Source organism: Mesocricetus auratus, unplaced genomic scaffold, assembly GCF_017639785.1.
Source record: "Mesocricetus auratus isolate SY011 unplaced genomic scaffold, BCM_Maur_2.0 Super-Scaffold_15014, whole genome shotgun sequence".
NCBI classification, from domain to species: domain Eukaryota; kingdom Metazoa; phylum Chordata; class Mammalia; order Rodentia; family Cricetidae; genus Mesocricetus; species Mesocricetus auratus.
The window spans coordinates 15,441,477-15,466,443 of record NW_024429186.1 but is presented as its reverse complement, the minus strand read 5'-3'; the positions used below and the strand labels follow the sequence as shown (position 1 = coordinate 15,466,443).

Genomic DNA, 24,967 nt, shown 5'->3' with positions numbered 1-24,967 from the left:
TGGGGTTCAAGCTGAAGACCAGAAAAGCAAAGCAGTCAAGTCACCAGAGAGCTCTTACCTCTACCAAGGCTGGGGGAGGGATACAACTAATTGTCCAGACTGGAGACTAATTGCCTTCCTATCCTCAACGTGGCTGGAGAATAAATGCCAGAATATGAGATCCTACTTCTATCTTATATACCTCTATAGGGATAAAAGGAATTAAAGACATGAGCTCTGTTCTCTTTTAGATTCACTCTCATGTAGTCCTGGGTGGCCTTGAACTCACAGAGATTCATCTGCCTCTGTCTCCTGTGTCCTGGGATTAAAAGCGTGTACTACCACTGCCCAGCTTCTTTGGTTGTGGCTAGCTTTGCATTCTGATCTTCAGTGGCTTTATTATGTCTTAAACAATATTATCACCACATTATGGTATTTTTGTTGTTTGTAGAGTTGGGTCAAGGAAAGAGTTATTGGAATAGACTTCGGTTTTTGGATACCTGTGAATTTATCATAGAGATATTTTCCAAATCATTTTTCTGCAAATATTTCTTTCTACCTGTTATTGAACTAACTCATGACCCAGTAGCAAATGTGAGGTATGTATTGCTACGCAAAGTTTGAAAAATGTTGCATTTCTCATGTCCTTTGTGGTAAATGTTTGCAAACTCTTTTTCTTAGATAATTAAGCCAAGTGAGGAATTTATGCTTCCTTTCAGAATCTTAGTAGTTGTTTTTGAAGGTTGACTCATGGGATACAGCATGATAATTTAATATATGAATATTAGATGTAGCAATAAAGCCAGGGTAGATAGCATTTTCATTTCCTTAAATATTTGCCATTTCTATGTAATCAGAGCCTCCAGACTGTTCTTCTAGTTTTTTTATAAAATATATAATGAGTTGCTGTGAACTGTAGTTACCTATTCTACAGGCTACAAGATATCCCTCATATATTAACTGAATTTTGGCACCCTTTGCCCACCTCCTTCCCACCTTCCTTCCTTCTACCCTTCTACTTGTTCATGAACATCATTCTGCTATTCACCTTTTCAGCTTCCTCATCTTAGCAGGAACATGCAGTACTTATCTTTGTGACACCTTATTTCACTATAAGTGACCCCTTCCTGTTCCATTTGTGTTGCAGCAGTGTTTCATTCTTTGTTAGAACTGTGCTTATACACCTTCTTTTCTTTATCAGTTGTCTGTTGATGGACATCTCAGGTGGCTTTATAGGCTGATTGGTAACAGTCTTGGGATAAAATCTCAGTCTCTTGATGGACATCTCAGATCTTTTTTCTTATTGAATTGAGCAAGCACAAGTCAAAGCCAGCCTGACAGGCTGGCTGAGTAATTATTATTAGTATGATAAGATCCTTAAAAAGTATTTCTTACTAAAAGCTGTAGTCCTTATTTTCAAGAACTTCATAATCTTGTGAGTTCATGAATCAAAATGTTTTCTAGATATATTTTGGGTAATAAAGAATGTTTTGTGTGCTTCTCTACATGAATGTTTTAACATTTAATTTACTGAGTTTAGACACCATCAAGGCTGGGAAAATCCTGTTGGTATTCCTCAGTGGCCAGAGTTGAAGGGGATTTGAGGGTTCTTAGTTACAATGTCCCCCGTACCTGTGCTGAGCAGTGATTGAGATGGAGACTATTGGTGCAGTGTTAAGAATCCCATAGAGCAGCTTCTTCACCTTTAAGATGCACAGAAGCAAGGGCTACTATGTAGAAGGAGCTCTCAGCTGAATATCTGTCGGCACTGCATCCTGGAAATGAGACCTAGCTGCCTCAAGATTTGGAAAAGAAATGCAGAGCATTAACATGGAGAACACATGATGAATGAATGAATCCAGCAGCTTTAAGATAGACAACTGCCTAGCATCTCTCCCCAGAACTAGCCTAAAAAGAGGGAGAGTTGGAGCTTAACAAAGCAGAACATCTCATTGGCAATCTTCTGGGAAGGCTTTCTTTAGTCTCTTAGATCTCTGATCACCTCCCTAGCATTCCATAGCCCCATTGTTTCTTGTTTTCTCAGCTTATCTAGACAGTAGTAGTGCCTTAGCATGGTTTCCATTTCTATTCTTCTCTCACTGCCCTTATGCTTGCGATCTCTCCATTCCCATGCCTAAACTATCATTTTTATGCATTCCTGATTTATCTCTTGCAAGGACATCCACATGGACAGCAGGCTTACTGAGCTAGCTGCAGATTTATAATTCCCATAGACTAATGGACATCCCATACTTAATCTGTCTAGCATGCAGTGGGTCTGCTTTGTCTGCATCTCTTCCTTCTGCAGTATTCTGCATCTCACTAAGCAACTGGTTCGTCTTCCCACTTCCCAGGCCTAAACCTAAACCCTTTTCTCTCCATCATCCCATCTGCCGTCCCCGAGGCCACTCTGCTGCTCACAAATGACGCAGAAAGCAGGCTTCTCTGGGCACCTCTGCTGCTCTTTCTGGCCCAAAGCACCATAAGCTCTTGCTTGGGGATATCTCCATTGCTTCTCTCCTCTCCTTAACCACTTACAGTCTAGTCTCAAAACACGGCTGAAAATTAGGAAAGTTAAGTCACATCGCTTTACTCTTCTGCTCATACCCTCCAGCATTCTATTGCATCTGAAATAGAAGCCAGGCTCTGTGCAGTGACTGACAGGGCCCTGTATGAGCTGGCCCCTTGTGACTACTCTGGTCTCCTATTAAGCTCATCTTTGCTATAGTATGCCTCAAGGCTAGTTTGCTAATTCAGACTACCACTATTCCCTATTGGCCACAATACTTTTCCAAACACTTGAGTGGCTTGCTCCCTGATTTTCTAGGTCTTTCCTTAAATACAATATTTACAGTGAAAACATTATTAACTACTCTAATACTGCTTTCTAGGCTGACCACTTTCTGGCAGATGTTTTCTTTATATGCATTCTGTTTTCCATGCCCCAAACTAGAACGCAAGCCCCCAAAGAGGATTTTGTTGGTTTGATTCAATTTTGTGTCTTGGTATCCAGAATAATTAATGACTTATAAATAGTAGGCACTCCACACATATCTGTTGCATGGGCAGTTGGATTCTGAGGTTTTCTAAAGCTTGAACTTTTTCAGTTGCGCATTCCTATTACTGTTAGTTATTATTAAGCTCACTCTATATACAGAATGAAACTTTGCTGCCTGCTGCCCAAAGTAAAATCAGCTCTGAAGATTCCTGCAGACATGCATCTCCTTCAGCAGTTAGAAATGTGTGTGAGAAAACTCCTATGTCAAGAAAAAGATAAAGATGTCCTGGCTATTGTGAAAAAAGTAAGTGTCTCTCCTGCTTATAAAACCTGTGTCTTGCAGTATGGCAGTGTTAACTTAAGTTTCCCTACCTTAGCTTGATAAGATAATGATCTGAAAGTGTGATAAGTGGCAGGTGTGTTAGCTACTACTGGGTACACCAGTTCCTTTGAAGGACATTTCTAAGGAGTAATCATTTTTGTTACTAGCACTTACTCTCTTGTGGAAGAATTGAGCACCTTCGAGGTGTTTGTGAGCCTGGCTCAAATGATGACCAATACTTCATTCACTAGATTTTATTTATAAGTGTTCACATGGCAGTAAAATTCCGGAAGTCATGTTTTCTAGAAGAGTGTAGGAAACCCACCTCAGAGTGAATACAGTAGTCTGTTTAACTTTGTAAAGGAACTAGAGCTAGAAACACTGGCTAATAGGTGGTGGGGTCAGCATCATGGAGATCTGGCATCACCAAGCACGTCTCTTTCTAAACATTCTAACTTTATGCCATATGATTTTGCTCTAGCATAAAGATCTGTCATGTGGATTGTTTGGAAATGCTAGAAAACTAAGATAGTTAAAAAGTTGGGTTAGTGGGATCAAACCTTAAAATGCTTCAGCTTTCAAAAACCTACTTAATATGTAACTGACACCATCATCAATAAAATGATTATGAGTGGGTGTGACTTTGGAATACAGTTTTTGAACATTTATTGGTAGTGAAAGATTAGCTTCTTAGTATCATAGTGTAAACCATTCTCTTTGAATACCCCTGGGGAAGGAATTTCTTTGAGAAATACTTGGTTGGTTGTGTTTCATTATTGTTGAATTAACTGTAATTTCTAAAAACTTTCCTTGTAGACAGTATTAGAGTTGGACAGAATGGAAATGTCTATGGATGTGGTAAGTAGACTCTACCTTATGGTAAAAGAGATATTTATAGTATCAAGAAGTTGTCACTAATGATTGACAATGCTGATTTAAATTTTAAACAGTTTCAGAAAAAAAATTATGAGAAAGATTTGTTGGATCAAGAGAAAGAAAGAGAAGAACTGCTTTTTTTGGAAATGGTATGTTGTTCTCCCCCACATACTCCTTTCTGATTAGTTTTAGATGGGCTTTGACAGTAAACCTAAAGCTAATTTATTTCAGCTTTACATTGTTCCATATGTCCTAAAAGACTGAAGAAAAGTCTTGATTTTCTGAAGTTTTATCTTTATAAATTGGGAGAAAAATTACAGTTGAGAATGAGTTTCTTAATTGAAACTTGTATGTATTTAACCACAGGTATACAGTCCTAGAAGATATATTCCCACCTGCCCCAGGCCATCCATCCTCAGCATCCATTGAATCAGTTTCTAGAAAGAGTGTGATCATGTTTTTTTTCTAGAACTATATGGCTTTAGATATCCCTGGTGTCAAAGATAATAAGCAGCCTTTTCTTTGTTTACTGGCCATACTATCTTGTTTTCTGTAAAGTCCATTTAAAGTAGGTTGTTCACATTATTTTTAAGAGCTCTTTTGTCACAGGCTCTCATGTTGTGAATATTTTCTTGAACTCTGTCTTCTCTTGGTGTATTTAACAGTCTTTAGAAAGTTTTAATTTTGATAGTTAAAACATGTTAAAGCAAATGCAGCAGTGGGCAGTGGATACCTGTTTAAAGGACTAAATCTAGCCCAGGCTAGTTTGATTTTGTCAGCAATATTCCACTCTCTCTATAATCACAAGTTGATGGTCAGTCAGCCTTACAGAATCTTCAGTGTGGAAATGCTGTTTTTCTCAGGTTGTTAGTTCATAGTCTTAAGTTTTCTCTATATATCATGCTTCAATAAGATATTTTAAACATGTTTGGTAGAGTTTTCCCTTTCCTCTCAGTCTTTTTTTTATTTTGTTTTTGTTTTTTGAGACAGGATTTCTCTGTGTAGTTCTAGCTGTCCTGGAACTTGCTCTGTAGAGCAGGCTGTCTTGGAATTTACAAAGATCCCCCTGCCTCTCCCCCCTGAGTGCTGGGATTAAAGGTGTGCCCCACCACCACCCAGAAAAGACCTTGACATCTCTTTTTTTAAAAAAGATATTTTGTTGTTTGCCAAATAGGAATTGAAATAACCATGGTTAAACACATGCTCTGTTGTTGAGAACCAGTGAACACCTTGTAGGGAATAAATGCTCATTGTAGAGTGACGCCAAAGTCATTGTTTTAGTGGGGCAAACTCCCAGGAGCAATATTATGTGATATGCAATACCACAGATTAAAATAACAGCAACAGGCCGGGCGGTGGTGGCGCACACCTTTAATCCCAGCACTCGGGAGGCAGAGGCAGGCGGATCTCTGTGAGTTCGAGGCTGGGCTGGACCAACAGCCTCCAAAACAATACAGAGAAACCCTGTCTCATAAAAACCAAAACAAACAAACAAACAAACAAACAAATAACAGCAACAACACCAACAGCAAACCTCTGAATTCTGTACCAAAGGAAAGGCCCATTTTTAATGGCATTTTTATGAGGTATATTTGTATCTCTAAAGGCAAGAGTCATTTTCCCCAGAACAAGCTCCCAAGCTGCACCTGTAACACGACCCTGTGTCCCAACAGGAACAGCTAGATAAGGAGAAACATCAGAACGAAGGGAGGTCTTCCAATGAGAAAAATTTTGAGAAGAAACGTAAGTGGTTTTGTGTCTTCCCACTCTGTTCCAGGGTTAATGCTGGGTGACAGGGAAAATCCAGGTCCCTTCTTGAGTCTTGTTGATGCAGTAATTTAGGGATACATGCAAAGAGAAGCTCAAGAACAACTTCATTGGTTTTACAAGAAAACCTTGGAGTAGGCAAGCTGTTTATCAAAGTAGCTTCCTGGAGGAGGGAGATGGAGAAGAGAAAGAGAAAGACTTAAGCTGGGATGGGGCACAGGAAGGCCTATGGTGGGGAGGAGAGCTTTGGAGAGAGTGAAGACCAAAGCATTAGGGAAGCATGATGAGCAAAGCAGACCTGTGAAGCTGTGTGCCTGCAGCTCTCTGTAAGGAGCTGCACAGAAGCCAGTTCAGGGAAGGAAAGTAAGTCATTAAAGGGATCATTATTTCTTCCTTCTCTTGCTCTCTCTTTTTAAGAAAATTTATTTATTACATATACAGTGTTCTGCCTACATGCCAGAAGAGGGCACCACATTTAATTGTAGATGGTTATGAGCCACCATGTGGTTGCTGGGAATTGAACTCAGGACCTCTGGAAGTGTAGCCAGTGCTCTTAACCTCTGAGCATCTCTCCAGCCCCCTCACTCTTGATCAAGGCAAATCCACCTTCCTGAAGCATGGTGGTTCCTTAGTCAGGTTTTTGACCAGCCTAACTGGATTAACTCTTAACGGAGCAGACACAGGTTCCACCCAGAGGTAGATTACATTCTTTTGACCTTTGGGCCACCAATGCTACAGTAACTTTCTATCTTTGTAGCCTGAAATACTGTGTGGACCTTTTGCATTTAAGAAAGCATTTATTTTTGAAAACTGGTTGACTAATGTGGTATAGGTATTAGGAGTACATAAAAAGGGAGGCAGTAGTATGAGGCTCAGAGCAGAGGGAAGGGAAGCTTAGTGTTGGTGCCAAGTTGATCCTCAATAGCCGAGACTGAAACTTGGAAATATATGAAGTAAGAATATTTGGGAAATAGAGCTGATTTAACAGGGATAGTAAATTTCACAGGAGTCAGATGAAATGACACAACTGAAACCAGAGTTTATTTTAGGCAGAGAGTCTAAGACACCAACACAAAGCCTGCCCAAGAACATCCCGATTTCTGTTCCTGGACCGTCTTCTAGCACTCCATCAACAAGTAAGGACTCATGCTGTTTTATGATTCATATAAGCTTCCAAAGACAAATTGCAGGCTTATTTACTGTTAGATTAGATATATGATTTCTGGAGTACCCAATTATTTTTTAATAATGAAAACAATGTTTCAGTGTGGCTACACTGCGAAGAGGAACAAAAATCCAGTGACATCCCCCTCCCTCACTGCTATGTCCATTTTCAGGGTGCTGTTATGAGGTTAAGGTTTAACTAGAGGGTAAAGTTATGCATATCTGAGCATCCAAGGCCCACATGTAGCTCTCTCTGACACTGACTCATTGTCTCCTCTGTCAGGTGACCTGGCAGAGTGTAAATCTCTTGTCCAGGGATTTAGCCTCTCTCTTCTTACTGCATGAAATTCCTGGGGGCATTCTAGTTTCTTGAGGGTTACTGTTTCAATATTCCGATGGCCAAAGGGTGGGGCAGAGTTGTCTGTGTAAAGGTCTTCATCCCTGTCAGGCCATTACACTTTCTCACTTTGAGTGTGTCTTAAACTTTTCCATGTAGTTTTTCCATTATTCTTCATGGGTGGTTTGAATGAGACTTACTGTAGTCAGCTCCAACTGAAGAGTGGAAACTTTACCCATCTGGGTTTTTCCAGACATAGTGTGATCTGAGGAAGGCTTGGGGGTTGGAATGGTTAAGGGAGAACTGAGAGTTGTATTTTTCTTTGTTCTACTTTAGGCAAAGAAATCAAGAAATCCAAATTGATTCGAAGCCAATCTTTTAATAATCAAGCTTTTCATACAAAATATGGCAACTTAGACAAGTGTGCTAGGTATGTATGTGCTGTCAAATGTTCATTCTTAACTGGGATTTTTATTTTGTGGTTACCCTATTTATCTACACAGAATATTTACATCATTATAATCAGAATTAATTTTGTATTCTTTTACGGGTTGAAAATTTGTCAATTTCTTCTGTAAAGATTATCACACTAAAAATAGAAGGTACTTGATATTTGTATAAAAATAGATATCTTTGCATTGTAGGAAGACTATTACCATAGCATTATATGAAAATATCACAGAATCTACCCATAATTTATGAGAAAGTATGTATTTGGAAGCATGGAATATAAAAAAAATAATAAAGGCAAGACACGTGTTTCATAGGAAGTAGAAGGAGGCATTTACAAAATGAGGTTAAAACCCTCAAATGTTAAGTAGCTAAGGCTGAAAAGTGTGGTTTTAGGTCCTAATTCTATCACTTTCTTTTCTAGTAAGAGCTCCACCTTAGCTCACACACCTTCTGTCTCAGGGCTGGGAAGGACCGCCATGATTTCACTGACTGGTAAGCAGCAGCGTGCACTCTTCCAAAAATGGCTGCTTTAATGAAGTATTATTTTCTTTAAATAATACATCTTTCTAACTCTAGATACTGTGTTTTTCTTTTTCAATTTATTTTTATGTATATTGGTGTTTTGTCTGCATGTATGTCTGTGTGAGGGTGTCAGATCCCCTGGAATGGAGTTACAGTTGTGGGCTGCCATGTGGGTGCTTGGAATTGAACCCAGGTCCTCTGGAAGAGTAGCAAGTACTTTTAACCTCTGAGTCATTTCTCCAGCCCCATGATGTTTTTCTTAAATGTATCTCATCATCAAGTCTTTAAGCAATAAACTTTTCCTGCCACTGGGGAAATTGAGGTTCCCTCGTGGAGTTATTAGTCGCCTTAATAAAAGAATTTGTAAACAGACATGAAACTTGAGGATAGTTCCATTAGAATTTAAGAGAAAAGCAATAGGACAAGATGTAAATCTTGGCAGTTGCCAGGGGAATAGAAATGGAGAAGAGAGAAAACGGAAGCCATGCCATCTGAGTTAAGGCAGGGTGGTAGACAAGCAGCCATGGGGTGGGGATGGTGCTTTATAGAAGGGGTAGGAAGTCCAAAGTACCAGAAAAAGTGTATTTGAGCTCTGGCCAGTGTCTGAGAGGAAGAGACCCGAGAAAAGGAAAAAGAAAAGTTAGGCCTCTCTGAGTCATACCTCAGGAAATCGGGCAGATCCAACAGAACCTCAGAGGGGTCCCGGGGACAAAATTCTGAGAAGAAGACTATATCATCTCATATAAGGCTAATTATTCTTAATAGCTCTTATAAGCATGGTTTCCTGAGTGGTGATTCATTGGTCAGGTGACTGATCTGCCCAGCTGGATTAGCCATTAACGGAGCAAACAATGGTGTGTTTCCATCCAGAGGCAGACTCCATTCTTTTTGACTAGGATGTGACCATTTTCTCTTAATGGGCTTTTAGTGCTACCATAACTCAGCAGCTCAGGAAATACTCGGCCATGTACTATTTTTTAAAACTATGTCAAGGTCAGAGCTTAACATTTATAAAGAGATAGGAAGGACTAGTGGTAGGATAGTTTTAAAGAGAGGGGAAGGACTAAGGTAGGATAGCTGAAGCAGGGACAGACAGATACTTCCAGTACTTTGTAATGAAGTTGGGAGCAGAATCCATTTATCATCTTAGTACCTGAAAGTTTGTTCTGAGGGCCAGTTTGTAAATGTTTTGTCATTGTGGGCTAGGCGTAGTCACTCTACTCTGCTGCTGCAGTGTGACAGCAGCCATAGGCACGGCCTGCTGAATAAGCATGGCTGTGTTCCATAGCATTTTAAGCACCCAGGCAGCCATTTGTTTCACAATCTGTAGTTGCTGACTTGTGGATTTTATAGTATAAGGCAGAATTATTCATAGAAAAGGCTAGGATATAGTACTAAAAATTACTGTGACTGGATGTATCTTTCTAATTTTGCATATTGGAAATATTGGTTGATAGCTATAATATTGATTGATAGCTATTAAAATAAATGTGACCCTTAATTTCAGAGGGTCTGAAGTTTTAAGTTTAGTTATCTTTTATTTTTAAGTTTTATTTTGAATATTTAATCTGCCTTTTTACTGTGTTCATTTTATTCTCATGAAAAATATGTATACATATGAGATAGTTTGCAACAGTGTTCTTATTTCCAGAACAGAATATTTTTCAATAATTAAAACATCAATATTCACACACAGCAATAATTAACATGGTACATTAGGATTATCACTAGAAACCAGAAGTGCTTTGATCATGGGTCTTGTTTAAAGATGTTATTACCATATCTTATGATACATTAAAAAGTATCACTAGACCAATTGGAACTTCAGCCTCAGTTAATATCTGACATTATATAAAATTCATTAACTTAAAATGTAAATATAAGCACAAACTGGTAAAATTACAATTTTTTAAAGAAGATATGGAAGTCTGTAATTTTGGAGCAGATAGATATTTATATTAATCATAGCAGAAAAGGAGTGACATACTATATGTCAGAATTTAGAACTCTGGGCTTTGAGATGGGGGCATAGAAAAATACAAGACAAGACCCAGATTGGGAGAAAATATGTATAATGTATCTTTTGTAAAGGACTTGTGTCAAGAATGTTCAGAGAAGTCTAAGACAGGCAGCTAAGCTTAAAATGGACAAAAGATTTGAACATGAGCTTTTAAATAAGATAAAGATGTGACTGCAAGAGAAATTGCTTTGCATGACCAATCATTAGGGAAGCACAATTAAAAACAGTGAGAAAGTGGAGCAGAGAGATGTGTCTGCAATCCTAGCACTTGAGAGTTGGAGGCAGCAGGATCAGGAGTTCAAATTCAGCCACGGCTGCAGGCAATACTGATGCAGCCCGGGATGTAGGAGACACTGTATCAAAACAAAACAAAGCAGTAGCTATGAGGAAAGGGCTGTATTGCTTGTTGCTCATAACATGTCTGAAAATCAAATGCTTATAATATTAATTTCAAGAATGAAGAGTACTCTGCAGACTTCCATACATATAGAGGGAGAGAAAAGGAGAAAGGAGTTAGAAAACCCCAGCACATCTATTCCTAAACATTCACTGAAAAATATTAAAACATAGCCACATACAGATTTATATGCAAATATTCATAGAAGTTTTATTTATTATAGTCAAGAACTGGAACCAAGAAAATGCCTATAAGTGAACATTTAGGACAAATGTTAGCCCATCTATATAACACCAGTTATAAAGTGCTAGTATTCTGATACAGATGGATTTTAGTTATATGAAAACTATAAAAAATAATCATATGATAAAAATTGACAGCATATTCTGTATGAGTCTTTTTATGTAAAAATCCTAGAAAATGCAGGCTAATCTTTAGCAAGGGGAAAATTGGTGGTTTGTAGAAAGAGGAGGTAGAAGAGGGGGATTCTGAAGGGCCTGTGGGGACATTTGTGCTAGCATGTCTTCATGTCTTGATTGTGATAATGGCAGTGGATACACATGCCAAATCTTAATTAGTACATAAATTATAAGAGAAAAAGCCCACTGTCTGGAGTCTTCTCTCCTTGGTAAACATCTTTCTGAGTGTATCAACACCTCTGCCTCTCCACATGTGACTTCCAGATGATTCATTCCGGACTCGAAATGCCAGTAGCGTTCCAGCTTCCTTTTCTCCTAATCCTGTTTTGCCCAGTACTTCCCGTGGGACAGGTAGCACAGCCGATCCAAAGAGTAGTGGAAGTAAAGATGCACAGCCTCGGAAGGCTACCTTGTGAGTACCATTTCAACTGCTGAGTGTGCTGTTTGCCTCAGGGCACCATCTTTCCCACCTCCACACTTCAAAGAACTGAAAATGTCTCTAGTGAGGGAATGTTGTAAGATGAAGGTAGTTATGTGAGAGCCTTGACTGTGCTCGTGTGTATGAGATATCTGATATTAGCATATGACAATGACATTGTCTACTGGATATCTAAATACCTAACTAGTGCCTGATCACATGGCATTCAGAAAGGTGGCTATCGCTGATACCACTTTGAAGTGCCACAACAGCACGGGACACAGAGTGTGGGCTCAGTAGCTGAACACACTTATAGACAATACTTGTACTTTGAAGTTAAAGTTTATAAAGGCCCTGTTTTTTCCCCCATGGTTCCTGTTTGTGTGCTGTTTGCTTCTTGTTTGAAGTTGTTTCTTTTGGACCCTTAAAAGAATGATACCCTAAAAATTATCAGAGTAACACTGCAAGGATGCCCAAACTATAGCTACAGCTTTGTTCTCTCATACAGAGCAGTTGTTCAAATCATAGTAAAACTTAGCAAGATTCAGATTTCCTCTTGAGCATACATCACTAAATTCATGGGCTTTTGGCTCTCTTTCTTTTCCTTCCTCTCTTCCTCCTTCCCTTCTTCCTGTTTTTGAGATAGGGTTCACCATGTAGCCCACTCTGGCCTAGAACTTGAGACCTCTTGCCAATGCCTCTCAAATGCTGAGATTACAGGTATACCTCACTATGCCTGGCTCACATTTTTGAATAAAATTTTTCACCTGCATCTTTCCATGGAAACTCTCTGGTTGGCTTGAGTGCCTTTTAGGAACTGGTTGTATTATAATTAATTTTAAATTCTGACTCGCTATTGGTATGTACATTAGAAATATGTGATAGAAATGTACCCCATTTCATTCAGAATTAAAAAAGATGAATGGAGCTCAGAATGTGGGACTAAATGCTCCAAAAAATAATCATAGCAACAGGAGATTCAGATATTGCAGACTAGTGGTGCCAACTTGAAGGGTGTTCTTTCTACAGAAAGCCTAGTGCTGTTTAGGAGCCATGAGAGCAGAGGTGGCATGGGTTGGTGGTCTGCAGCACTCTGGGCTAGAACCATGTACCCACTCCAGTATGAGCAAAGTCACTGTGCATCAGTGAGCCTGCAGGGCTCTAGGGATTCTACACATCTGTCAAATAACAGGTCTGGCTCATAACTCATTTAAGGGGCCTCTCAGTTCTATATCCTGAGGTCTTTCTCTGTCACCACAGACCCTCTTCTTCTACTGCTCTGAACCTTTCTTGAGGAACATGGTGGTATCGTTGTTTTTTTAATTTTATTTTGTTTTTTATTACACTTTTAATTATATATTTAAATTAGGAACAAGCTTGCTTCCCATGTTAGTCCCAGCTCCCTCTCCCTCCCCTCCACACCCACTGCCCCCCACTAGCCCCCAAGCCCCCCACCTAATCCCCACTCCATTCCCTAGGGAGGATAAGGCCCTCCATGGGTGATCTCTAGAGTCTGTCATTTCATTCCTGGGAGGGCCCAGGCCCTCCCCAAAGTATCCAGATTGAGAGAGCATCCCTCATTGTGGGATGGGTCCCCAAAGTCCATTTTGTTCCAGGGATAAATACTGATTTACTATCCCAAAACCCCATAGATTGCCTGAGTTTCCTCATTGACACCCACATTCAGGGGGTCTGGATCAGTCCCATGCTGGCTTCTCAGCCATCAGTCTGGGGTCCAAGATCTCCCTCTTGTTCAGGTCAGTTGTTTCTCTGGATTTCACCAGCCCAGTCTTGACCCCTTTGCTCCCTTTCTGTCACTGGGTTCCAGGAGTTCAGTTCAGTGTTTAGCTGTGCGTGTCTGCCTTTGCTTTCTTCTGTCACTGGATGGAGGTTCTAGGATGGTAGGTAAGACAGTCGTCAAAATCATTATTATGGAGGGGCATTTAATGTAGTCTCTCCATTACTGCTTAGTTTATCAATTGGTGCCATCCTTGTAGATCTCTGGAGATCTCACTAGTGCCAGATCTCCCCTCAAACCTAGAATGGCTCCCTCTATTATGGTATCTCCTTTCCTGCTCTCCTCCATTCTTCTCCCAACTCAACATGTAATTTTGCTTTTTAAACGAAAGATTGCTGAACCAATATTTCATGGCACTTTTCTTTGTTCCAGATACTTTATCCGTTCTTTCATTGCTGTGTACATCTTTCCTTTTTGCAGACTGAGTTTCCTATTTTCTGGTCTAACTGATGGCTACCAAAATGAATCTAAAACAAAGACCAGTGAGAACTCATTTGTACCTTTTTCAAGTGGTCTGAAGGAAGGCTTGCAAGCATCTACAGCCCCTTCTTCACACATGTCTTACTGTGCAGCACTGACTTTTCCCACACAGGGTTCTAACATGCCCATTAGTTGGATGGGTAATTGGTATCTAAACTGGCCTTTTTCCAGTGAAGTGTTATCAACAATTTAGAGACTGTCATATCCAAATTGAAAAGAAAAAAAGGTTCTTTTAATTTAAAATAAGCCTATGAAGTGATTGCAGAAAGCATTACCTCAATTTTTACTTCCTAGAAAAATCCTGTGCAGGAGATTCGCCTGCTTTACCAAAAGGCAGCTCTGGTGTTTAGAAGCAGTATGTCATAAGGGAAGTACAGGTGTGCAGCATAGCTTCTGTTTTCTAGGGCTGGACAGCTGATATATCTGTGCAATTTCCTTAATGGTATACAAAATCAAAAGTGTAGGAAAGGTTGTGTAAATTGAAGGGGATGCTAGTAGGTATGTGCAGGATGGTCTTTTACTTACAGGTAATCCTGAATGATCCTTAATGTGTAATTCATTTCCTCTTCATCAGAGTTCTCATATTGTAGGGTTAGTCAGAGTAGCATATTTACATTTCTTTATTTACTTTATATGGATAATTGTTTTACATTTTCTTTTTGGTCTCTTTCTCCTTTCCTGCTTCCCTCCCTTCTCTCCTTCCTCTTTCTTTCTTTCCTTCATCAGAAAATCCAGAAAATCCAATCCTTAAGTCAACTGCTTGGTGACGGAGGCAAGCAGTCAGCAGAGACTGAGACGGTGGAAAAGAGCGCCAGTGATGCCAGGCTTGTTAAGTGTGGAAGGGACAAAGGAACACCAGGCAGCTGATGTGAAACTTACCTTATTTGGAGTTAGATTCCCTAGGAGGTATGGCATGTTTTAATGTGGGCTCTGAATCCCAGTGCAGTGCAATTGAACTCCAACTTGAGGTGTGCACTCAGACTGCAGGAGAGACATGCCTGTCTCTGTGGGAAGCTGGCTGTTGGTTACTCTAAGTTGTACATTTAGAAATTCTGCAGCAGTCTGGATTAGCTGACTGCTCCTTGGGTAGCTACTTGGGCAAGGACACAGGAGGTAAGAAAGGCACTGTATTTCCTCAGAGCTCTCTAAGCCGAGCAGACAAGTCAAACCGAACACTGTCTGTGGTTCCATGGGTCTTGGGATTCTGTGACAGTGTCAGTACCTAGATGATCCCAGTCTAGATTCGGCCATGAAAATCTGAAAAGATTCATGAAAATTTTAGCTACAAAAATACCTTTAAAATGATAGATTGATGATTTCCTTAATTCCTAAAATTCTTTTATAAATGCTTTGTTTACATTTTGGATTGTATCTGTCCTTAATTTAAAATGATGAATCTAGTTTGAATCAGCTGTTATTCTAAGCTATCATGCTCATGCTACGTCAACAGCACCCATTTGTACTAAAGCTAATACTTCCATCAAAATTTGCCTGTGGAACATAGATTGTCCTTAACTTTAAAATGTCGGTTCCTGAGATAGAATGTATGAAGCTATTGTCAGCTTCTCTATTTCAAATGCAATCAGCATATACCTATATTGATATCAGAAAATACTTGTTTTTTAAAAATATATTGATGTATGATAAAGATGATCTAATTTGTGAATGCATACATGTGCGTGGTTACTTTTTATAATGTGAAATGGATAATGAGCTTGTTTAAAATAAAGCAGAGGTTAATGAGCTACCAGAACTTGTGAGAAAAGTTTTAAATACTTTCCTACAGTTCTTACTCTATAAGGAGAAGGCAGTTCATCTTTATATAATGAGCAAGTGGAGCGTATTTGTGTCAACTGTAAAGGACTCAGGGACAGTTGCTTACTGCTTCTTCATTCTTTGTCATTCCTTCCCTTCCCCATGGTCTCTTTAGGGACTCGTAACACCCTTCATCAAGGACAGTCAGGTCAGAAGTGAGAGTCTAGTAGCCATGAGAAACTTTACCATCCTACATAAGGAAATCGAGTTTAACAAGTTTATGTCTCCTACTAGCATTAGTAATATGGAATTGAATCTATTGTGGTCTGGAGAATTCATTGTGCATAAAGGGGCATCATAACTGCATCCGTTTTTCCAGTACTCTGGTTCAAAAAGTCGGCATTGCCTCTGTCTACTTCAGATAAAAGGGAGAATTTCAATTTGATTGTTAAATAATACACTTAGTAGTCATAAGCTTTTTATATTCTTGTTATTTATGTGGGATAAGGTGAAAGTGATCTGACAGAGAATAGTCACCACTGCTTATAAAGTTGGAAGTCAATTGCTCAGGCATTAAATTCTCAATTAAAGCAGTTATTCAAAATTACTTTTGAGAGTATTTTTTCACAAGCATTAAAAACTTTAAAATTTTTTGAATATTTGTTAAAATTGTACCCCAGAAACAAATATGCAGGAAGATTAAAAAGCAAATGGGTGGCAAATGGGAACATCTACTGATATCTTCATTTTATCAGAAGACCTAATATTCTTTAACTAGGTGTGTTGACAGTGCTCTGCTCCATCTGCAGTGCTGGCCTGCCTGTCACTGGCTTTGGCAGTGTTTATTCCAGGATGGTAGAGCCATAGGCTTCCTTTTCTAGATTTCATCTCTCCAAGTGAGAAAAGAGCCAGAACCCTCTTTTAAAATCCCTCTTTCTGGCCCCAAGTTCAATTCCCAGCACTTACATGGTGGCTCACAACTGTCTATAACTGTAGTCCTTGGGATAGGATGTCCTCTTCTGGTGTGCAGATGTACTTGCAGACAAAACATCCGTATACATAAAATAAATCTATAAAAAAATAAAGATTCTCTTCCTAATATTTCCCCACAAGCACACCAAAGTAACCGAACACAAGTATCTACAAGTGCCAGTTAGAGCCATCTTCTCATGTCTCTCTTCCTAGGCTCCAGAATTTTCTGGTCCTAACTGAACATCTATTAATGCCCAGATGACTACAGAGTGAATGAATGTCAAGAGTGAGGTGAGGAAGTCTGGTTTAGACTGCCTCTTGATACTGTCTCCTGTTCATGCTACCCGTGACGTACAGTCATTGAGTAACTAATGAATAAATTAATGTTAGGTATGTTTACATATTAAACAGCAGATAGAAATGCAAGGAAGCATTTAGCACAGCCGACAGCCCCATTCAGGAATCTCTGATTTATTCCCAAAGGACTGCCTTATTTCATTTCTATTCTATAAGATAGAAAATGACTGCCCAAGAATGCTTTAGAGGTATTTTCATTTTCCTTTCATATTGGGACGAAGTCCATGCTTCTTTTTGTTTAACTGCGGTGGCTAACCAAGGCAAAGGCAGACTACTATTCAGCAGTCTCTGAGAGACTAGAGAGGGAAGGTGATGTAACAAGGATTTGAGACTAGAATAGGAAGGAAGAATTGGCTTACTATGGTTACACTGAATGGCCTTGGGCAATTGCTCCCTCCCACTGAGATATAAGGTTTGATATACACTCATCATGTGCAGCGGGCACTATAGTCATGCCCCTGCTATGATAAAAACTCTCAAAGGTGTTTCCTTAATCAGCAATGAGCAAGACATATACTTTTTGTTGGCAAACGGTGAATATAATTGAGACTGTATTCATCGTTATACCAAAGCAATCATAAAAGGTCATTGTTAGTGCATGTATTTATATGTATACTTGTAAACTCTAGTGAAGAAAGGAATGCACAGAGGAAAAGGTGCCTGTCACTCGTGAAAGTCAGGATGTGGCCTGGTTCTGGCCCGTTTGTTTTCCTTGTAGAATGAAAGTACTGAACTGTGTGATCTGTGGTGGCTGTGGTGTCATGGAGATGCGTGGCTGTTATTGAGCCAGACATTGTGATTAGAGTATGAGAATTTGCTGCTAATTTTAATAAAAAGAATTCTGTTATTAATTAAAACATATTACAACACATAAAAAATGCTGAGTGTGGTAGCACACACTTTTAATCCTAGCACTCAGGAGGCAGAGGCAGGTGGATTTTTTTCAAGTTCAAGACCAGCTTGGTCTACATAGAGTTCCAGGCCAGCCATAGCTATGTCAGAGAGTGGGAGATGGGTGGGTTGGGGAGGGGAATGAGAGGGAAAGAGAAGGAGAGAGACAGAAACGAAGGAGAGAGAGATACACAGAGAGAAATTGTGAGATAAACTCAAATAAAACCCCGATTTTGCACGAGAGAGAAATTGAGAGTGAGAAGCATGCCTGTAGGAGAATGTCCATGTATTTCCCAGATACTTTGTGTCACAATGGCTGTCCTACCTACTGCTCTCAAAGTCCAGGCAGGAGAGCAGCAGAGAAGGATTCTTCTCACTTAGTCTTCAGTCAGTCAGCAAAGGATCTCAGGAGCAAGTTTAAAATGCTGGACAGATTGCACAGACATCGTTTTAATTTCTGTGTTGATCAGAGAACAGCCACTGGCTAAATGCAGAGGACACATCCATTCACCACCAACATCCTATGATTCAGACACCTCTGGCTAAGCAGCTGTTGTGACTGAGGCTTTCACATGCCAGAGTCATAGGACAGTGGGGTTCACCACCCTGCCCAGAAACAGAAGCATCCTGGACGTCTCCTCATAGATCATGAAATGAAAAGGTCGGTTCACTTTGATGACAGGAGGCATGGAGTAAGCAACAATCTCTGACATTGTCCCGGCCACTGCTTCAGTTCCGCTTTCATCCACCTCAAGGACTGATTGCTGTAAGACCTAGAAAGGAAAGGACATGCAAGACCATTTGTGTGACAATGGGAAGAGGGGAGTGACAGAAAATGTCCACAGGAGCTCTGCCCACCCAGCCATGTTCCTGGGGTGCAGCGTTGCAGCCTGTATTTGCTAAGAGGTGCATGAGATGGCACCAGAGACTGCCTCCTAATTCAAAATGATACCAGGAGGCTGTGGGAACTGTGCCCTCTGTGAGATGCATTCTGGGGCTTAGAACCGGGAAAGCTGGCTGATACATTTGTGCATGTGGGCATCTAGTAAGTATTTATTGACCATGTACTTTGTGATGCTGATTCCTAAGCTGAGGGCACTCTAAGCTGACTGATAATTAATTACTCTGAGGCATTTCCTGGGGGCAAGTCTGATGGTTTGTGATGCCTTCCTGGATCCTGGTTGCCTGAACTCAGGCTGAGGTTACCCTGCTGGCTCCCACTTACATGGCACTACTTTAAATCTCTCATAATTAACAGTGGTACTGGCAAATCTTATTCAAACCTCTTGATTGTAATGGTAAAGGAGAGAGTTGGAATGCACACAGGCCAGAAATGCTAGCAAGTTTCACTGCAGGGCACAACTGCTCCAAGATCCAGAGAAACACTGATTAGTTAGAGATTTGGTGTGAGCTAGCAAGAAGACTAACCACGAGCTTCCCCCTCACGGTCAGCCAGAAGGACGTCAAAGGACCAGCGTGGGCCCAACAGCAGTGGCACCAAGTATGTGCTGACTGCTACCTAAGTTGAATCAGTTTGTTTTCGGTACTTCAGAAGAAGGACCAAAAAGTCTGAGTTGGAGAACTTACCAGTCAATGTATTGCAAAAGAATCACCCATTTGTGTATTGGGCTGCTTTTCAGAGAAGGGATGAGTTCCTTGTCTGAAGAATAGGAGGGAGAGGAAGAACAAGAGGGTCTCTGAGGCTAATTATAGAGGAGGTGGAATGTTCATCACAGGGCATGGAGGCGGGGCCAGGTGATGACTAGGGATTTCTTTCATGCTAAAGGTGATATACTTTCATGAGCCCTTTCCATATTCAACACAGCTACTGATGGGTTAAAAGCCTGTCCGTATGGGGGGGCAGATGCCTCCCCAGGGCTTGGGAGGGAGGAGGGATGGAGCTCTTCCAATGAGAACCTATTTAAAATGGTGATTGAATAGCATGGCTTGAGGTCCTTAGAACACCTGGTTTGAATGCTACTTCAAGTTGTTAGGACTGAAGTCAAATTCCCTACTAGGGCTAGACATTTAATCACAATGACATGGTTTGCACAGTATTTGTTGGTTTCAGTGGCATTGCATGCTGAGGACTGGGCCTCAGCACAGCCCCTGACTTGCCTTGGACACCTGCAGATTTCTTGCCAAGGCTGAGAGTTCGCTGAGGTCAGCTGAGGTGGAGAAGACTCTCCTGATTCCCATCTGCTGGAGCAGCTTGTGCATCTCATACCTCTGGTCCAGCTTGAACTTGGGAAAGAAAACCTCCATCTTCCTGTGGCACAAGGACAGATGATAGTGAAATGGCTGGGGGATGCTGATGAGGACATGCTCTCTTCCTCCATGAGTATTTCCTCTGTCTGACTGTACATAGCTCATGTGATCCTTTGGTAGTGTTCTATCCCAGAAAAAAATACTTCTGGCTTATGAAACATCACTGTGTCTACCCAGTAAGCTAGCTTCTCAGCTCACTACCCAAAATGCTTCTTAGTAAAGAATGCCAGACTCCATGTCTATTTCCCTATGTTTAAAAAACAATCCCAGCCAACTCCCTAGCTACTTCCTGCATCCCTGCAGACTGCTGGAAGATACTGTTCCCAGCCTAGAACCCCAGACTCAGTATTCCCAGAGAACTTGGGGATGTGCAGACAAAGGAAGCAAAGAGGGCTTTGAACTAACTAACCCTACCATCTTAGTCAGGGATGCCCTGTGAGTAGTCTGAGAATATGAGATTTGGGAAGATGAGGGTTTTTTTTGGCTCAGAAATAAAAAACACATAAAAGCTACTAATTATATCAAATTAATCTTGGTTTTCACTTTTCTTGCTCTGTTAAGAGTAGTCAAAAGTGCATATACCAATATCAGAGTTGTTGAAAAGAATGATAGACGTAACAGAGGATATGACTTTATGTTAAGTGTTAATTCATAAATGTAGTTGGCCAGCAAATACTTGTTAGGGGTTATGTTTCAGTCCTTTGCTAGTGCCTAAAGACTTAAAAAACAAATGGCAGAAAAATGAAAGTGGAACCTGTAGCAAGGACCTTTGATTGAGCTCTGGAGTGGAAGGACTTGGGAGATACACCGTGAGATTCTTATTGGAGCCGTCTACTTGTTCTTCAGCAGGTGGACTGACTTCCAATAAACACCCGAGTATCTACCCTGCCCTTCTATTTCTTCTCACCACACTTACAGTGTTATTTTACTCCCTCTGCCTGGCTTCTTAACTGATGCAACCATGGTATCTCAATAAGGCAAATTGTTGTCTTTGCTGAGTTAATGAGCAGTAAAGCTGGGCCTACACTGGATTGATGATGAGATAGAGTTGAAAGCAGGACAGATGTTTCTTCTGCCTGCAGAAGCTTGGTAGCATGGGCAGTAAGCCGCAGGGTATTGCGTAAAACTGTTGGGGTTGTTCATGAGGATGACAGGCCAAGTCTGTGAGACAGGGGGAGCATCGTACCTGGTTTTCATATTCTGGAGCCATGTCTCCACAAGATCTGTGGTCAGGTAGTCCTCCAGGGCCAAGTGGTCACCTGTTTTCTCCATGAGGACCACTAGCATGGTGGCATTTCCTTGGTAGGGCAGTTTGAGGATGTGACAGCGGAACTTCTTATCAAATGTGGAGGCAAAGTTGCCTTCCTGGTACATCATGGGCACCTTAACTGCCTTGTATTTGTCCAGGTGGAAAGTGTCAGTCTCAGTGAAGGCGGGGTCAAATGGAGTCAGCCACTTCCCTGAACAAGTCAGAAGAAAGCCCCTAAAGAAGCAAGTCTCCATGGAACACATTGGTTTCACCCGAGTGGTAGAGGGAGTGCTGTTCTTTTTTTTTTTTCCGGAGTTTGCTTGGCCCACAGCCCAGGCAGCAAATTCCCCAAAGACCAAACTTCAGCTCCACCTGTAACCCACAATGGAACCACACACAAAAGCAAAGACTCCCCCTCCTCTCCTTTGTTCCCCTTGTTCTGGATCTGAACAAAACTTCATTTCCTAGCAGAAGGCTTTCAATGGCTGTCTACATGAGGGACTCATAGCTACCACATGGCCCCAGAATGCCCATATGCAAACATATACTTTCCAGGTAGTGAGGGTATTTCTAGCCCAGCATCGTTTCATGTGGATCTGGAAGCAGAAGAGGCTACTACATGATTCTACACTGAGCATCTGGTGGGGGTGCTGGCAAATGGCCCTTCTACCTAGGGCTTCGTAAGTCTCCAGGTACAGCTTTAAGCACCAGAGGCATGTACACCATACCCTGTTCCCTGTTGGGGTTAGAAGTAATTGGGTTATGAGGTCATGGGATCCTTCTTTGCATTTTAACTTCTGCCATTCCTGTGTGATCCTGATCAACGCAGCTTCTCCAACCTTCACCTTCATCCCCTTAAGAAAGGAGACAGTGACCCTACTCTGCCAGGTACATTGGCTGACAGGAAGAAAAAAGATGCAACCTGTTCCTGTTCCATGGTGGATAGTAACTGCCAAGCATACCGTGTAGTACCTTGCATATTTCAGCTCTTGTGGCTTCATACCTGTAACAAGTTAGAGTCCCAGTTTTTATATAAAACGTGTAAGACTATGGGACTGGGAAGGTGGCTTATCAGTTAAGAGCACAAGCTGCTTGTACAGAGGAGTCAAGTTTGGTTCCTAGCACCCATATTGCCTGTAACTCCAATTCCAGGAGGATCCAACACCTCTGACTGCTGGGTAAACCTACCTACCTACCTACCTACCTACCTACCTACCTACCTACCTACACACACACACACACACACACACACACACACACACACACACACACACACACACTATAATAATGACAACAAATCCAAGGGCAGAGATTTTGCCCCAGGTCCCCAAAACAGGATAGGAATAGAGATACTACCTAAGTCTCGCTGATAGTGAGTTTCTCATCCAGTAGCCTTTTCCAAATATTAGAAGAAAACCAGGCAGAGGAGCTATGGAAACTGAGGACCACATGTGTGCAGGTGCTGGTGGTGGCGGCTCAGGACCATAAGTCTGCAGTGAGAGTGGGGGCCTTGGAGAAAGCATTGTTCCCTCCTTAGTGTATGCTGGGCCTGCAAAGCAGAGCCCCTGCATGCAGAGCATCCTTTAGTGCTAACTACACTGACCAGAAAAAGGAAAGGGAGAGAGGGTCGGGTTCTCATGGCTTTGCAGCAGCAACAAGACTATCAAAATACCTTTGAAGAAGATGTAGTGCACCAGAATCAACTTTGTTTCAGGATTAATCTCATCAAAGAGCTTGGGAATTTTCCCCCGAGTCTCTTTGTTGATGTAGTGGTTCATGAGCCCTCTGGCCTGTGAGGAATTTTGAAAATTTGTAGGCACACACTCTGTATTGAAATACTTCTTGGATAGATTGAGGTAGGTCTCTTTGATATCAAAGTCCTTGTGGATGAAGGCAAAGCTACCCTGGGCAAGGTCCAGTTCTTGATTGCTGGAGAGGGTCTCTCTGAGCCTTTTGAAGAGGGATGGGAGGATCAGGGGTCCTGCCTGGCTCAGGGCCTGCAGGTGGAGTCCATTCTCCACCTGGACTTTGGTCTCTCCCTTGGCTCCCAGCGTCAGGCTCACCATGGCCACAGACAGACCAAACGGTGAAAAGATCACATTGCCGTCGTGCCTCATGGAGATCTTCCGAAGCAGGCTGAACCCAAAGTTTGAAGTCTCATTGGAGAGCTGCTGCTGGCTGGTCTTCAGCCAGTATTCTTCTTTCTCTTCATCGCTGGGGACAGTCCATGACTCCTCCTCCCAAGTCTGGTTCTGGGGATCCCAAGACTCCAACTCTGCCTGGGCCTCTGGTGAATGGGAGCTGAAGTTCAAACTGGTCACCAGACACACCTCTGCCAGGAGGATAGGAAGCAAGAGGCTAAAAACAGCCCTCATGTGCTCAGCTGTGGAGGCCAGGGGCCACTTTCCTTCATCCTGGGAGAGGGAGGGAAGGAGGAAGGGAGGGAGGGAGGGAGAAAATATCTTAATACCTAATAAAGCATCATTGCTACATGTGGGCTTTTTCCTGGGTTCCTGCAGGTTAGTGATACCCTAGACTGATCTAGAGCAGATAGGTGGGTGGGGATGTTACCATGGTGGGGGTTTACAAGCCTTCCTCCAAGAGTCTTGTCCTATGCCAGGTCCTTGGGCAGGCAGCTTATGGTCCCTCCCCCAGTTTCTGCTCACTGGCCAGTCATGGCCCTTTCCTATGGAATGGACCTCATAACAGGATCAGGTGGGAGTTGGGTCCATTTACTAACCTGCTTCAGGCTTTGCCTTTGTCATCTGTTCCATAAAGCATATCAAACAGCCCCTCTGTGCTTAACTACAGGACCTTGATTGTGACACCTTTGACTGGGAATTTGGAAGGTCCAAGAGAGAATCTGACCAAAGGAAGGCATCCCCACACAGAGCTTTCTGATTTAAGCCCCTCCTCCCCTGCACTTCCCATACACAGTTCCTGGTAGGTCTCCTTTCCTTCCTCTACCCACAGCTACAAGATGGCTGCAGGAAACACAGATGATTCCTCTTTGCACAAGACCTGGACTCAATCCCACTGCCCCTGAAGGCACACACTGGCCATCCCTGTCCCAGGTCCACAGTCCACTGGAAGCTAACCCTGCCCTGGCAGTGACTTTCCAGCACCAAGCTCCTCCTTCTGACTGTCAGGTGCTACCTCTCTGAGATTCCTCTGCACTCTCAGACCCCAAACTTGGCTCTGGGGCTGTGCCATTCATTATATTGTGATCAGCTACATTACCATTGTCCTAGAGGCTGAGGTATATATCACTAAGGTGTCCCCAGTAGCTCACTCTCTGCTGTACCTAGGCCAACATCAAATTGCTAAGGACACAGCTGGTCACACGGAGCCTAAATGGTAGGAAATGGGCTGTTTACCTGACACAGCTCTGAGCAGTGTGTGGAGAACAGTGCCTCCCTTGCCTCTCTCCAGCCCTGGTGGGACCAGACTTGCCTGCCTGGGCAGTGAGCTGTGGTAGATGACAAATACCAAGCCTTCAGAGCCATTTCTTTGGCCACCTCCTAT

At 41.8% G+C, this 24,967-nt stretch overlaps 2 protein-coding genes across 5 annotated transcripts in view; one reads left to right on the top strand and one right to left on the bottom strand.

Moving 5' to 3' along the window:
• Positions 1-15,703, top strand: part of Ppp4r4 (protein phosphatase 4 regulatory subunit 4) — a 95,186-nt gene extending 79,483 nt beyond the window's left edge. For 3 of the 4 annotated variants that reach the window (XM_005068367.4, XM_013112243.3, XM_040742569.1), the window contains 10 exons: positions 431-578; positions 3,137-3,281; positions 4,116-4,157; positions 4,250-4,324; positions 5,849-5,918; positions 6,992-7,078; positions 7,780-7,873; positions 8,318-8,388; positions 11,519-11,666; positions 14,677-15,703. In XM_005068367.4, the coding sequence (XP_005068424.1) occupies positions 431-578; positions 3,137-3,281; positions 4,116-4,157; positions 4,250-4,324; positions 5,849-5,918; positions 6,992-7,078; positions 7,780-7,873; positions 8,318-8,388; positions 11,519-11,666; positions 14,677-14,701 (905 nt within the window). In that variant the 3' untranslated portion in view covers positions 14,702-15,703. The remainder of the gene's footprint in view (positions 1-430; positions 579-3,136; positions 3,282-4,115; positions 4,158-4,249; positions 4,325-5,848; positions 5,919-6,991; positions 7,079-7,779; positions 7,874-8,317; positions 8,389-11,518; positions 11,667-14,676) is intronic. The other variant, XM_040742568.1, reaches the window with a different exon arrangement.
• Positions 15,704-17,132: 1,429 nt separating this feature from the next.
• On the bottom strand, positions 17,133-23,872 carry Serpina10 (serpin family A member 10). The gene is made up of 4 exons (XM_040742570.1): positions 23,115-23,872; positions 21,380-21,653; positions 20,044-20,194; positions 17,133-18,698 (listed from the first exon to the last, which is right to left on the bottom strand). Exons 1-4 carry the CDS (start codon positions 23,815-23,817, stop codon positions 18,507-18,509), a joined length of 1,320 nt encoding a protein of 439 aa, XP_040598504.1. The 5' UTR covers positions 23,818-23,872; the 3' UTR covers positions 17,133-18,506.
• Between the last annotated feature and the right edge of the window lie 1,095 nt (positions 23,873-24,967).

Bases quoted from the DNA above. Each gene is read 5' to 3' on its own strand.
- Serpina10 (XM_040742570.1), bottom strand. From the start codon at position 23,817: ATGAGGGCTGTTTTTAGCCTCTTGCTTCCTATCCTCCTGGCAGAGGTG. The intron at 20,195-21,379 runs GTACGATGCTCC...CTTGTGCCACAG, and splicing joins CTCCAGAATATGAAAACCAG to GAAGATGGAGGTTTTCTTTC. The intron at 18,699-20,043 runs GCAAGTCAGGGG...TTTCCTTTCTAG, and splicing joins GAAATCTGCAGGTGTCCAAG to GTCTTACAGCAATCAGTCCT.